We start from the raw sequence: 15,035 nt of genomic DNA, 5'->3' as shown, positions 1-15,035 counted from the left end.
ATTTATTTTCTACATCATTAAATCAATATTCAGCTGTAGCAAAATAAATGAACTACTTCTTGACTAGAAATAGAACACTAACATTGCTCTTTCCTCATTGTTGCATTCTGCATTGCTGTCTTAGGATGTCAGCCATGGATTAACTGAGGTAAGTTTGGTGTAATAAAGTCTCATATTCCTGAAGTATATTCTGTTTTTTCCTTTGTGAAGAGTCAAATTTGTTATCATTTTTGTATTTTAACTTTTGTATTATAAAACTCTAAGCCAGGCATGGTGCTCCTTTAACCCTGGCAGAGGCGGATAGAGCTCTGTATGTTTGAGGCCAGCCTGGTCTATAAATCAAGTTCTGGGGCAGCTAGGGTTATTACACACAGAAACCCTGTCTTGAAAAAGCAAAAAAAAAAAGGGGGGGGGGAGTGTAAAAAAAATCTATTTAAGTTATCCTGTATATTATTAATTCAGAAAAGTCTTCTGAATTAAATGCTGCTGTGGGGTGTGATGGCATGCTTCTTTAATCCTAGCACTTGAGATGTAGAGGCAGGCAGATTATCTGATTTTAAGATCAGCCTGGTCTACATAGTGTGAGTTCAGAACAGCTGTACCCTGAGACTCTATCTTAGGAAAAAACAACAGCAGCAACAAAAAAAATTATGTTACTTAACATTACACCTGTATGATACCTTCTAACAAGAATTATTCTCCTTGTTTCCCAATATAAAATGCAGTATGTTCTCAGAATAAAATTTTATTAAAGAAATTTTAAACTAATAATTACTATAAAAAATGTTACCTCTTTTGTGACCTTAATATGTAAAGTTCTAGTACTTTGACCTGACTAATGAGTGACCCTGAACTTCCTTTTCAGAACCGGGGGTTTTATGTTCTTTTATGTTACAGTGCTAGATTTTGCTTTGCTTTGCTTTAGACTTTATTTGGTCCGGTTTTCCCAAACTAATGAGGTGTTTCTTGGCTTAGATTATAAACTATTGTTTGTTTGCTTCCTCAGGTAAGTATCACATACAATTACGAAAAGATAGAACTGGTATCAAGTAGGGCTCAGTACTAGAGTTCTTGCCTGTCATGCAAAGGCTCCATGTGCTACGTGGGCACCATAAGAGTTTGTGTTGGAGAGGGGAAAAATTTTCAAAAAACACAGTTTTGAAAACATGATTAGGATTTGAAATATTGTAAGCACATAGACTTCCTGTAGAAACTAAACCAGCAGTTTTCAACCTCTTTGGTCATGACCTCTGTGGTTGTCGAATGACCCTCTCGTGGGGGTTGCCTAAGAATGTCTGAAATTTTAGGATTTCTAAAGAGTAGCAAAATTACAATTATGAAATAACATCAGAAATAATTTTATGATTGGGGTCACCACAACATGAGGAATTGTATTAAAGGGTCACAGTGTTTGGAAGGCTGAGAACCACAAGCTTAATAGAGCTCCATAGTCATATATAGAAATATGAAGACAGCCAGCGGTGGTGACACACGCCTTTAATGCCAACACTCAGGGAGGCAGAGGCAAGTGGATCATTGTGAGTTCAAGGCCAGTGTGGTATACAGAGCGAGTTTTAGGACAGCCAGAGATAGACAGAGAAACCCTGCCCCCAAAACAACAGCAACAACAAGGAGAGAGACAGAGAAAGAAGACTGACTAAGGAATATGGAGGTGGTTCAGTGGGTGAAGGCATTGGCCATTGAGCCCTTATGGTGGAAGGAGAGAACTAACTGCTGGAGGTTGTCCTCTGACCTCCATATACATATTTGCACGCATATACAGACAAGCACAAAATAAAAGTTTTTAAATGTTATTTTTTGTGTGAGAGTTTTAGCAGTATGGCTCAGCAGATAAAGGCATCTACTGCCAAGCCCGTAGCCTGGGATCAGTCTGTGGGACTCCCCACCCCACCCCCCGCCTTCCATGGAAAGAGCTCACCTCTGACCTTCACATGTATGACATCAGCGTACCCACATATATACTCTTACAAAATAATTTAGGTCGAGCATGGTGGCACACACATTTAATCCAAGCACTTGGGAGGCAGGGGCCAGGTGCATTTCTGTGAGTTCTTGACCAGCTTACTCTACATAGTGAGTTTCAGGACACTCGGAGCTATGTAGAAAGACCCTGTCTCTGAAGTCCGAAACAAAAATCACCTGGGGATTACTATTTTGTTACCTTGTTTACATTATTTTCACTTGTGGCACACACTTTGTTGTCCAGCACTTGGGAGGCAAAGATAGGAAGTTTAAGAGTTTGAGGCCTTCTCGGGCTTAAACAAAGGGCTGAGGATGTAGTTCAGTGGTTGAGGACTTAGGTGACATTCACAAAGCCTTGAGTTCATTGGCCACCTGTTATTTTTGATTTTATGCACTCTGTGTAATTCTTTCTTGGTTTATTCTGCCTTATATAAAATAAAAGTCCTGTAGTCAGAAATGAGTGACGCCAGGTGGTGGCGGCGCACACCTTTAGCTCCAGCACTTGGAAGGCAGGTTAGACGGGTCTCTGAGATCGAGGGCAGCTTAGGGCAGCTTGGTCTACAGAGTGAATACCAGGACAGCCAGGGCTACACAGTGAACCCTACTTTGAGAAGCCAAAATAAAAAGAGTGACATTTTTGATAATTTCTAACCATACCAGTGAATGAACACAGAGTATGATGATCATCTTTACCGAAATTGACAGCACCAACAGACCACAACCAGCTTGAACTAATAAGTCATTTTCTTTTCTTTCCAGTTGGCCGATATCCCTGTGACAATTTGTACATATCCATTTGTATTTGATGCCCAAGCAAAAACTACTCTGTTGCAAACAGATGCAGTCTTACAGATGCAGGTAAGTACTGTACAGTGCTCATTTGATTTGGGGATGCTTTTAAAAATTCTCTCTCTTTTTTTTTTTAAAATAATTGAAACACACATAGTGTGTTATGTGTGGGGACAGTATTGTAGGTTGTCCTTTGCATGGTGCCTTGTGTAACTCTGAAGACTGCTGTAAACACACACATGCGAAAGAAAGCTGCTTATTTTTAAAAAGGAGCCATGTTAAGTTTCTGCCTCCCAGTTTCTGCTTGAGTTCCTGTCCGGACTTCTCTTCATGAACCCACCCCCTTGCTCCTCAAAAAGGAACTGTAATAAAAATAGAGTAATGCAGCCTTTATTCATGGTGATAAAAAGTGGAAGAAGTGAAAGGTGAGATAAAATCAAACTTGGAAGCATTTCATCACTTCAGTGGGAAGAGTTTCAAATTGTCTGGAGCCTGGCATGGTGACACTATAAATTCTCATTTAGTCCCAGCTCTGTGAATTCAGAGGCCAACCTGGTCTATACAGCTAGGTTCAGAATAGACAGAGGGAAGGAAAGATTGATTTCCTTGAGGCTGGTCATAGGGACCCCCCCCTTCCTTTTTTCTTTGTTGGTGTTGGCAGGGGAGGGTCTTACTGCTGAGATCTGCCTCCAGAATCCCTCCTTTCCTTCCTCTTTCAATTTTACAATGAGTTTTTCCATTCGCAATGAAGATTTTAAAAACTAGTTCATGGAAGAGTCTGGGTAAGGTGGCACACGCCTTTAATCTAGCACTTGGAAGACAGAAGCAGGTCAATGTCTATGAGTTCTAAGCTACCTAAAGCTCTACTCAGTGAGACCCTGCCTCAAAAAAAAGAGAGTGTGTGTGTGTGCATACGTGTGTTGAGGATATCACAATGAAACTGATTACTCGATGCTAACTAAAATAAAATCTGGACATGGTGATGCTTACATGTGATCCCAGCCCTATTCCAGCATTTGGAAAGTGGAGCAAAGCAGGAGTTCATAGCGGTCCTTGCTCTAATGCTATGAAGAGACATCGTGACTAAAGTACCTTGTTTAGGAAAGCATTTAATTGGGGGCTTGCTTACAGTCTTAGTTGGTCATCGTGGCAGAAGGCAGACAAGTATAGCACTGAATCGGTAGCTTAGAGTTTTATATCCTAATCTGCAGGCAGGAAGCCTACCCCTAGTGACGCACTTTCTCCAACATGATCATACTTCCTAATCCTTCCTAAATATTGTCCACCATTGGGAACTAAATACTCATATACATGAGCCTATGGAAGCCATACACATTCAAATCTCCATAGTCAGCTCCATAGCAAATTCAGGGCCGGACTAGGTTAAATGAAACTGTCTCAAAATAAAATGCTGATTTTTGTTTGTTTTTGTTTTCTAGATGGCTATTGACCAGGCCCACAGACAGAATGTCTCCTCTCTTTTTCTGCCAGTGATTGAGTCTGTGAATCCCTGCTTAATTCTAGTGGTTCGCAGAGAAAACATTGTAGGAGATGCAATGGAAGTCCTCAGGAAAACCAAGAACATAGATTACAAAAAGCCACTCAAAGTAAGTGAGCAGTTCTTTATAGACATTGGGACTTATGTTTCAGGTTGTGTGTGTGTGTGTGTGTGTGTGTGTGTGTCTGTGTGTATTTGAAAGTTTTTGTCTTTTTTTTAAATTATAGGCTTACTTTATTCTATTCATATGTTTTGCCTTCATGTATGTGCGCTGTGTGTGGCCTGAGGCCTGCAGAGGTCAGAAGAGAGGGTTAGATCCTGTGGAATTGTAGTTCACAGATAGTTGTGACCCACCAAGTGGGTGCTGGGAAGCAAACTGAGTTTTCTGCAGGAGCTACCGCTCCTCCTGACCACTGAGCCTGCTCTCTAGCCTCAGGGAAATTAAATGATTAGCAATAAATAGCATGTTACAGGGTCTCTGAAATGCACTTTCTTTACAGCCCATTCAATGTTCACATTACCCATTTAGGTTATATTTGTTAAGATTCAGTATTGACCTTACTTACCCTCTTTTAGGTTATATTTGTTGGAGAAGATGCTGTTGATGCGGGAGGTGTACGCAAAGAATTTTTCCTGCTCATCATGAGGGAATTATTGGATCCTAAATATGGCATGTTTCGATATTATGAAGATTCCAGGCTTATTTGGTTTTCAGATCAGGTAAAATGCCCACCTACCACAATTATTTCTTTATATCTTTGTTTCTATACCTTGTGTATCAGATTCACTCAGGAAGACTAGATTCCTAACGTATTTTGGCCAGAGGTTTGCTTTATTACAACTTGAAGTTAGGAACTTTTAGGCTTATTGTCAAAACACAACCCTCATTTTTTTTAACATTTAAAATTAAGAAAATAAATTGAGGACCAATCAACTTAAGAACAATGCTGATGGGCAGTGGTGGGTGGCTTGTGCCTTTAATCCCAGCACTTGGGAGGCAGAAATAGGAGGATCTCTTTAAGTTCAAGGCCAGCCTGGTCTGGAGAACAAGTTCCAGGACAGCCAGGGCTACATATAGAAACCCTGTCTCATAAAACAACCAAAAAGCTGAATTTTGTTTCTGTATATTTCAGTTTGGAAAACTGAATAGTAATCACCATGTTAGCTTCTCTTCTAGAGTGGATTCATTTAGCATTAGATTGAGGGCTAGAAGAACATTGTCGTGTGTGAACCAGATCTTCCCACCAGCTGGCTATGACTGTCAGGGGCAGAGTTAACTAGTTACAAGGGCCCAGCTGGTCCTGTGGGTGTCTGTGGTCTTTGTTGTATGAGGGTAACACTAGGATAATTGCTGAGGAGAAACAAAATAAAGCTTCTGTGATTGTACTATCTTGGATACTTGTATAGAGAAACAACCCTGCATTATTTGTTGTGTGTCTAGTTCAGGAAAGGGGCCTGTCTGTTCAGTTACCTGTTCTCTAGCGCCCTCCAGTAGTTACAGTGTAGTTTTTGATCTTATGTTTCTGTTTGTTGCGGTTGTTATCTTTACTGGTGTCCACCTACATTATCTTGTCCTTTAAAGACTTAGGGGTGTTGCCTGGCAACCCTCAGCACTCTGATAGTTCCACTAAATGTTCTAGACTTCAACAATGCAGCAGAATGGGGCTGGAGAGATGGCTCAGAGGTTAAGAGCACAGGCTGCTTTTCCAGAGGTTTTTTTTTTTTTTTTTTTTCAAAGCACCACACAAGACAGGACTACTCAAGCAGTCTTTATTAATGAAAACTGTATGAGACGCCCCTACTCCTGCATCTTCTCAATCATTTCTTCCTTGTATTTGCCCTTCTCCTTTCCTACTTGTCGAGACTTGGCTTTCCTTTCCAGGATCTTCTTTCGGTCTTTGTCCAGCTTTAGCCTGGTGATCACCACCTTGCTGGGGTGGATGCCCACGTGGACAGTTGTGCCAGTAGCCTTTTCCCGCTGCACCCATTCAATGTAGATGACGTATTTCTTCCTGTACACTTGGACCACTTTGCCAATCTGCTGGCCTTTGTAGTGTCCCCAGACAACCTGAACTTCGTCATCCTTTCGAATGGGCATTGAGCGAACATTGTACTTCTGTCTCAGCTCTTTGGAAAGTGGGGAAGACATGATCTTCCTCCGAATGTGAGAAGGTGCATTGAAATGCCGTTTGCGGTTCTTGCTCCGGTCAGAAGTCACAAAGGGATTGAACTTCATTTTGGCGGCTGCGATCCCTTTCCAGAGGTTTTGAGTTCAATTCCCAACAATCACATGGTGGCTTACAAACATCTGTAATTAAATTTGGTGCCCTTTTCTGGCATGCATGCATGCATGCAGGCAGGCAGGCAGAACACTGCATAAATAATAAATAAGTTAAACTTAAAAAAAAAGCCAAACAATAGCAACAATATTGTGATGTAAATGAAAATACATTTTAAGTGTTTGATTTATTTCATATTTAGGGTATAGTCATGATACAATGATGTTTGCTGTTATTTGAAATAGTCGTACTACATTTTCAATTTTTATTATGACTATTCTATCAGTAACTGCATATTTAGGTTAACTTAATGAATTTTAAAAATTGATTATTTTAGTATATTTTAGTTTTGTAAGTATATAAATGTTTGTAATTGTACAGTCAAATTTAGAGAATAGATTGGAAGAAGCTAAGCTTTATGTCGTTTTCTCCTTTCTCCTGTAAATAACTCCTTTGGATTTTTTGTTGATGTTTATCTCATCTATCTATCTGTCTGTCTGTCTGTCTGTCTATTTTAGTGGGATCTCTCTATGTAGCCCTGGCTGTCCTGGAGCTCAGTATGTAGTCCAGGCTGGCCTTGAACTAGATCTGCCTACCTCTGCCAATGTGTGCTGTCACCCTGGGCTGAGTTCCTGATATTTAGCCTCCCAAGTTGCCAAGACCACAGGGGTACACCACCATAATTATGAATGTATATTGTACTTTGATATTTTTGTTTTTGTTTGAGACAGGATCTCAAAATGTAGCCCTGACTAGCCTAGAGTTCCCTATGCAGACCAGACTGAACTCCAACTCACAGAGCTGCCTACTCCTTCCTTAGTGCTGGAATTAAAGGCATGCTCCACCACTCTCAGCCTTTAATCTTTTTAAAAAGGTTACTGTTTTAGGGATTGTGATTATGACTCTCTTGGCAAAGCACATGCCTTAGAAGTATAAGGACCTGAGTTTGATCCCCAATACCCTGCCATAAGGTTCAGGAGCAATGGCTCAGTGGTTAAGTAGAACTGGCTGCTCTGCAGAGGTCCTGAGTTCAGTTCCAACATGGCAACTCAAAAGTGTCTCACTATAGTCCCACAGGATTTTGAGATCAGATACCATCTTCTCTGCAGACAACACAACCGTATACATAAATAAATCTTTTTTTTTAAAAAGGCATGATGAAAACAGGGTATAGTGACTCACATCTATAATTCTGTTGCTTGAGAGGTGAGTTTGAGGACAGCTTGGACTACATCTAGACTAAGCTAGACCCTTTCTCTCAAAATGACAACAAACCAAAAGCTAGGAATGGTAGTATGTGACCGCAGTGCTAACGAAGGGAGGAGGTTCTCTGGGATTCACTGGACAGACAGGCTAGACTGACTGTTGAGCTCCAGCCTGAAAGGCCTCAAGGAGCTTTCTTGAGAGTGACACATTGTGTTGTCATTCCGCCACCACACATGTGCATGCACACATAGGCACTTCCCATGAACACATTTTTAAGTTTTGCTTTTATTGTCTATCAGTTATCCTCTTGTTCCTTCCCATCCCACAGTAGGCAAGCCTGACAGCCCAAGTTTATGTTTCATAACATGGAAATGCTTGTTTCTGGAATAACAGTCAGTTGTAAAGCCATGCGTCTATCTGTAGTCCTGACTGCCCTGGATCTGGCTCTGTAGTACAGGCTGGCCTTGAACTTAGAGATTCACCTGCCTCTGCCTCCCAGATACTAGAGTCGAAGGTGTGCACCCCCACTCTTGGCTACTAAGCAAATTTTTACAAAGAAAGTATTGAATGCAGATGTAGCCGGTGATGATCATGCCAGGGAGATGAGGAAACGAATGAGCTAATTTCTTGTTACTTTTCTGTCTTTAGAATTTTCTACTGTGGAGAATGTGGTTTTGTATTAGAAATAAAGGTTTTTAATTTGGAATAAAAGTCTTTTATAATTTTCTTTGTATTTTTAGACATTTGAGGACAGTGATTTGTTCCATTTAATTGGTGTTATCTGTGGCTTAGCAATCTATAACTTTACTATCGTGGACCTCCATTTTCCTCTGGCTTTATACAAGAAACTGCTGAAACGGAAGCCATCCTTGGATGATCTGAAGGAGCTGATGCCAGATGTTGGGAGGTTAGTGCTTAGCAGTGCTAAGAGAGAGGAAAGGACAGAAAGCTTTCCTTCTAGAAGTATTTATGTTTTGTTCTTCTGCCAGCATTTTTTAAGTAAATAAACACTGTTTCAGTAAAGGAAAGTCTTACATGTAGTTATTCATATCAGAATTATCACAATAACCTGTTTTATTTTAAAGAAGCACTCTTTTTTTTCTTTTTTTGCAGAAGCATGCAGCAGTTGTTGGACTATCCAGAAGATGATATAGAGGAAACGTTTTGTCTGAATTTCACAGTAAGATGAGCAGACACTGTGTGGCCTTATTTAACAGCTATGCTTTTGGGTTTCTCTTTTCCAGTGTGTGTGGATGTTTAGTCTGCTTGTATATCTGAGTAGCATGCATGCCTGCTGGCCATGGAGGTCAGACTAGGACTGGAGTTACAGATGGATGTGAGCTGGGATGCTGGGAATTGAACCTCTGGAAGATCAGCCATTGTTTTTAACCTCTGAGCCATTTCTCTATCCCCATGCATGGAATTCTTAACCCTGCAGCTAACATTTATTGAACATTTGCTATGTGCCAGCCACAATTACATGCATTATTTCATTTTTTTCTCAACAATTCTATGAGATTTTTTATCCTTGTTTTACAGTTAAAACTGAAATAATTGCATGTTAGTCATTATTTACCAGCTCTGTGATTTCAGAAATTGCATACTTTACTAATCATAATAATAAGGGAACTTAAATTCAGGAGACCTATTCACTTCTGAACCTGTAGCTATAGGAATGATTAGAAGATGGAAAGAGTGACAAAAGAGAACTGCTAATGAGCTTAAACTACTTAGTAGATGAATTCCTCCAGTGTGTCTGTTTGGTTGTCATCCTTGACTCTCTTCTGTCAGTTCTGTCCTTTCACCGTGGATCCAGAAACTGAACGTATACTGTCGGGTTTGCACAGCAAGTACCTGTACCCTCTGAGCTTTCTTGCCAGACCATTAATATATTAGAATGTGAATGGTGTATTTGTAAGGAAATCTGATACATGTTTAACCTGTATCATTAATGTAATGTAAAATTACTGTGTTGTTTTTGTTTGTTAGTTTTTCCAGAAGAAAAAATTTCCTGGGGCCTGGAACACTACTGTTCTTATAGAGGCCCCAAGTTCAGTTTTCAGCATTCCACTTGGGAAGCTCACAGTTGCCATTAACTTAGCTCCATGGACCACTGCCTCCGTCCTTCAGAGGCACACACCTACACTTAGATTTACACACCTAAGTTGATGGCTTCTATTTGAAGGGACAGTCAGATTTCTTTTTAGATAGGTTTTTGGTAGGTTCACCATACGCCATAGCAGATGACCACATACCCTTTATGTTTGGGTGCTGTATGACAAATTTTTCCAGGGAAGATGTGCTGATAACACTAAAGTACGTTACTTACATCACCAAGGCCCATCCCAACATTGGTGACAGATTGGTCACAAAGCTGGGACAGCAGGTTGGAGAATGTCCTTTCTAGGTGCCTCTAGTCTAAACATCTTCCAGACAGCTTGGTTGTTTCTGCTTTTCCAGGCAGCTGGTCTGCTCTCAGTCTTTTTTTCAGTTCAGTTTCCTTCTATCTGAGAGGGACTCAGCTTTTATTGCTTACTCTGGCAGGGAAGAACCTAGTGAATCTGATCAGTCTTGGGGACTTCCTGAAGCCTTTTAAGTTGTTTACCTTTCTTTTTTTTTTTTTTTTGGTTGTTTGATTTGTTGTTTTATTTGTTTGGGGGGATATGGAGGAGGGTTGTTTGTTTAGAAACAGGGTTTCTCTGACTGTCCTGAGTCTGTCTGCTCTGTAGACCAGGCTGGCCTTGATCTCAAGAGAGATCCAACTGCCTCTGCCTCCTGAGTGCTGGGTTTAAAGTCAGATGTCACCACTGCCCACATTTGTTTGTTTTGGTTTTGTTTTGTGGTGTCTTGTTTGTTTTTTAGAGTGTTTCTCTGTGTAGCTCTAGCTGTCCTAGATCAGGCTGGCCTCAAACTCAGAAGTCCATCTGCGTCTCTGCCTCCTGCTGGGATTAAAGGTGTGGGCCACCACCACCCAGCTGTTGTTTACCTTCTTGCTTAGTGAACAAGATGAAGTATTTCAGTCTTGGGGAAGACTGTTATACAACAGTGAGCACAGTTAGATTGATGAGTTCCTTTAGAAAGATCAAACACAAAGGGGGCTGGAGAGATGGCTCAGAGGTTAAGAGCATTGCCTGCTCTTCCAAAGGTCCTGAGTTCAATTCTCAGCAACCACATGGTGGCTCATAACCATCTGTAATGGGGTCTGGTTCCCTCTTCTGGCCTGAAGGCATACACACAGGCAGAATATTGCATACATAATTAATAAATTAATTAATTAATTAAAAAAATCAAACACAAAGACCCAAAAATTGGGGGAGTATAAGAGGCACGAGTGAATCTGGGAGGATTAAAAAAGAAAAAAAAAATAATAATAGCCAGGTCTCATGGTGCACACTTTTAACCCCAAAACTCTAAGGCAGACTCATGAATCTTTTGGTTGAGTTTCAAGAGAGCCAGAACAATACATTGAGACCCTGTTTTGAACAAGGGGTTGGGGACAAATGTTGAGAAGGCGGAAGAAAGAAGAGGGAGGGAACTTTGAATGCTTTCCAATGTCTGTTAAATTTTGGTTCCACTTTTCAGTGGATTCACTGTCAGTTTAAGACTCCTTGACAATTTGTTTATTTAGGTGCATTGGTGCTTTGCACGCATGTATGTCTGTATGAGGGTGTTAGAGCACCCTAGAACTGGAGTTACAGTTGTGAGTTGCTATGTGTGTGCTGGGAATTGAACTCTTCTTAACCACTGGACCATCTCTCTGGTCTCATTTCTTGACTTTTTGTTAGTATTGTAGTTGAATAAAATATTGAGTTCTGTGAAGTTTAAGCTCAGATTCATTTATTAATACATATATTCCTATGTATTCAGGAACATTGCTTCCAGCTGCCTTAGAGATCCTCCACACTCCTTTGATTATCACTTGCACAATAAAAGCTACGAAAACATAAAAGCTATTTCTCTTTTTAAGAAATTAGTATACTCGTGTGTGTATGTGTACACACGGGCTTAAACACTGACCGTGTAGAGCTCAAAGGACAACTTAGGGGAGTCAGTTATCTCCTTCCTTTAATTTTAGGGGTTGTATTCAAGTTTCAGGTTTGGCAATAAAAATTTATTATTCATATATTATATGGGGGGATGGGTGTGGTGTATATACACTGATTTGCTTGCCCATGTGGTGCATGTGTTTTGACTGAGATTTCTGTCCCACTGGATTCCACAGCCATTCAGTCCCAAAGAAACACACAGAGGTCTACATTAATTATAAACTGATTGGCCTAGTATCTCAGGCTTCTTATTAACTCTTATAACTTGTATTAGCCCATAATTCTTGTCTATGTTAGCCACATGACTTGGTACCTTTTTTGGCAAGGCAGTCATATCTTGCTCTGTATCTAGATGACTACAGACTGAGCTTTCCACTTCCCAGAATTCTCCTGTTCTCGTTGCCCACCCCTACTTCCTGCCTGACTCCTGGCCAATCACATTTATTAAAATACAAGTGACAGGGTACAGACCATTGTCCCACAGCACATGTCGAGGCTGGAGGGTGACATTGGGATGTCTTCCTCATTTGCTTTTTACTTTTGAGACAAGGTCCCTTACTGTAGCCTGAGCTCACTGCACTTGCTTTTTTGCTGGACTGATCCCCAGTATCTGCCTTCTCCATATCTCCTAGCCTTGGTGTTCAGGATCCAACCCAGTTCATCATTCTTGCAAAGGAACACTCTATCCGCTTAGTCTCTAGCTGCTATCTTTCCACCTTATTCCTCCATTTATATAATTACATTATATAATATTTTCTCATACACTTTTTTTTTTAAGAACACCTTGTCATGCGCTTTCAGAACTTTTTACTTACTTTACTTTTTTGTTGAGTTGGTGTCTGTGTCTAGTAGTGTAGATGATTCCTATGTAGTGTGGTAAAATTCTGTTCTTATCCTTTTTATAAAGGGTTCCTGCCTTACTACATAGTGAATTGAAAGCAAGAATGTATTCCCATAGTGTTTGTGGATACAAAACATGGACTATTAGGAAAAATAAAAGGTTTTAAAATAATATACCTCCTTATAAACCAAATTAATATGTAACTAAAAACTACCTGTCAAGTACACATAGCAGAAGGATCTGGGGAAATTGTTGTCATGTGGAAGAGTGCACTGCTGTAGGTGCAGAGATCTCTCAGGTTTGCCCAGTCTTCTGAGTTCCCTTCCTGCAATTTTGTTTCTCTGAAGTGGTTTGTTTATAAGAAATGCTCAAGTTGCCAGTGTTTACCTACCAAGTACTTGGTGTAATATATTGGGGTTGCTGTGGGATATCAGACTACTAGAAAATTAGAGTCCTAGTTGTGGCTCTGTTTGTTGTAAGCGGTTTTTTGTTTTTGTTTTTTTTTTTTTTAGCATAGATTTGTTTGTATATTTAATGAGAAGAATGTTACATTTAAAAGTATTCCAGGTGTCGAATCTGGCATTGACCTTTTTTTTTTTTTTTAATTAATAGATCACAGTTGAAAACTTTGGTGCAACAGAAGTGAAAGAGCTGGTTCTGAATGGTGCAGACACAGCTGTTAACAAACAAAATCGGTAAGGGATTGCGGTGACCTCAGTGGGAGTGATAAGGGTTAGTAGGCATTCTCTAATGTTACTAGAAACATGTCATAGCTATAGGTTGTGGCACACAGCACTTCAGGAGGCAAAGGGAGGAGGATCTCTCTGATCCTGCCAGGACTACATGATGAGACCACGTCTCAAAACAGTTTAAAAACAACCCATAATTGAATGTTTAATGGGAAAGTCTGAAATCCCCTTTAAGGTATAAGTAAAAGAGTGAAAAGATCATGATGAATAGCGGCACAAAGAGAAATGAAAAGAAAAACAGCAAATACGGTTTAAACGGAAATGGTGGCAGCTAATTAGCTGATCAGAGGAAGAGGTGTAAGATGGACTGGAGCACCCAGAAGCCACCAGTTCGTTTTACAGACTAGCAGCTTAAGACACTGAGTCTGACCCACTTTTAGAGAGTGCTAAGGGTTTGAGGAGTTCCTGAAGTTCAGCAGGAAGATTGGTAAAGAATCAAATAGAAACCTTTATGTCTTGTCACCCAGCATTGTCCCCAGGGCACATGGCTGCCAGTAACTACAAACAACTATGCCATAGTGCCTGTATGGTGGTCAGAAGACAACCCATGAAGGTTACTTCTCTCCTTCATCCAGCTGGGTAGCAAGTGCATTTAGCCAATAAGCCATCTGACCAGCTTTGCATTTTTCTTTATAGTTTCCATAATATCATGAGAGGCAGGAAAGAACCACTTGTGTCTCCTCCACACATTTGAAAAGAAACTGTTATTAGCCTGGCAGTGCCTGTTAGTCCCAGCACTCTGGAGGTAGAGGCAGATAGATCTGAGCTTAAGGTCAGCCTGATCTACAGAGTGAGTTCCAGGACAGCCAGGGCTACACAGAGAAAACCTCTTTTGAAAATTGAAAACAACAAACAAAGAATATGTAACTTTTAAAAAATGATCTCGAAAGAAAGAATGCTTAATACCTATTCCTTGGGTATGAATGTTATATAGGTTCATTGAAACCAAAGGGATGGAAAATCTGTTCTCTCTAGCATAAACCTCCTGCTTCCAGGGAGATCTCTTATCACAAAGTGTCTTATTTCTCCATGGGTTGGGTCTATTTTGAAATACTTTTGTTGTTTTTTCATTAGAAGTAGACTTTTTTTTTTCTCCTTTAAGATAGGGTCTCTGTACATAGCATATTCTGGGTTTGGTGTGGTTTTGGCTTGGCTTTGTTTTCCCCATAATGATGGTGTCCTTTTCATTGAAGTCCTCTTTTCTGAGTTTAGTTGAAAAGTGGCAAGAAGTGAAAAAGCGACTTGGACAGTGTTGAGTATTCTCCATAAATGGTGTGTGTGACCCATGTAACTATGCTTTGCTTTCGTTTCTAGGCAAGAGTTTGTTGATGCCTATGTGGATTACATATTCAATAAATCGGTGGCATCTTTATTTGATGCTTTCCATGCAGGCTTTCATAAAGTCTGTGGAGGAAAAGTTCTTCTGCTCTTTCAGCCTAATGAATTACAAGCTATGGTTATTGGGAATACAAATTACGACTGGAAAGAACTGGAGAAGGTAAGGAAAATACCAGCCTTTACCTGTCAGTGTAGAAAGGGAAGGGTATGGCTTGCTGTTGAAAAACTAGCCCATCTGTATGCTGTTGCCCTTCGTATGTACAACTCATTGGTGTCACTGGTAGACACCCCAGCCCCTCCTACCCA

The 15,035-nt window shown here is 40.4% G+C and overlaps 2 protein-coding genes across 6 annotated transcripts in view; one reads left to right on the top strand and one right to left on the bottom strand.

Moving 5' to 3' along the window:
- Herc4 (HECT and RLD domain containing E3 ubiquitin protein ligase 4) overlaps nt 1–15,035 on the top strand; it is a 75,966-nt gene that overhangs the window by 58,946 nt on the left and 1,985 nt on the right. For 3 of the 5 annotated variants that reach the window (XM_041656497.1, XM_041656499.1, XM_041656500.1), the window contains 8 exons: nt 125–148; nt 2,743–2,841; nt 4,212–4,379; nt 4,847–4,990; nt 8,496–8,662; nt 8,869–8,935; nt 13,255–13,337; nt 14,706–14,889. In XM_041656497.1, the coding sequence (XP_041512431.1) occupies nt 125–148; nt 2,743–2,841; nt 4,212–4,379; nt 4,847–4,990; nt 8,496–8,662; nt 8,869–8,935; nt 13,255–13,337; nt 14,706–14,889 (936 nt within the window). The remainder of the gene's footprint in view (nt 1–124; nt 149–2,742; nt 2,842–4,211; nt 4,380–4,846; nt 4,991–8,495; nt 8,663–8,868; nt 8,936–13,254; nt 13,338–14,705; nt 14,890–15,035) is intronic. The other 2 variants (XM_041656498.1, XM_041656501.1) reach the window with 1 other exon arrangement.
- LOC121451035 (60S ribosomal protein L26-like 1) lies at nt 6,069–6,622 on the bottom strand. The gene has a single exon (XM_041656506.1). The coding sequence runs from the start codon at nt 6,504–6,506 to the stop codon at nt 6,069–6,071; it is 438 nt and encodes a 145-aa protein (XP_041512440.1). The 5' UTR covers nt 6,507–6,622.

Source organism: Microtus oregoni, unplaced genomic scaffold, assembly GCF_018167655.1.
Source record: "Microtus oregoni isolate MIOR12 unplaced genomic scaffold, Mior012 000007F_ref0000211, whole genome shotgun sequence".
In the NCBI taxonomy this organism is placed as follows: domain Eukaryota; kingdom Metazoa; phylum Chordata; class Mammalia; order Rodentia; family Cricetidae; genus Microtus; species Microtus oregoni.
The sequence above is the reverse complement of the archived record's forward strand: the minus strand, read 5'-3'. Positions and strand labels throughout refer to the sequence as shown.

Bases quoted from the DNA above. Each gene is read 5' to 3' on its own strand.
- LOC121451035 (XM_041656506.1), bottom strand. From the start codon at position 6,506: ATGAAGTTCAATCCCTTTGTGACTTCTGACCGGAGCAAGAACCGCAAA.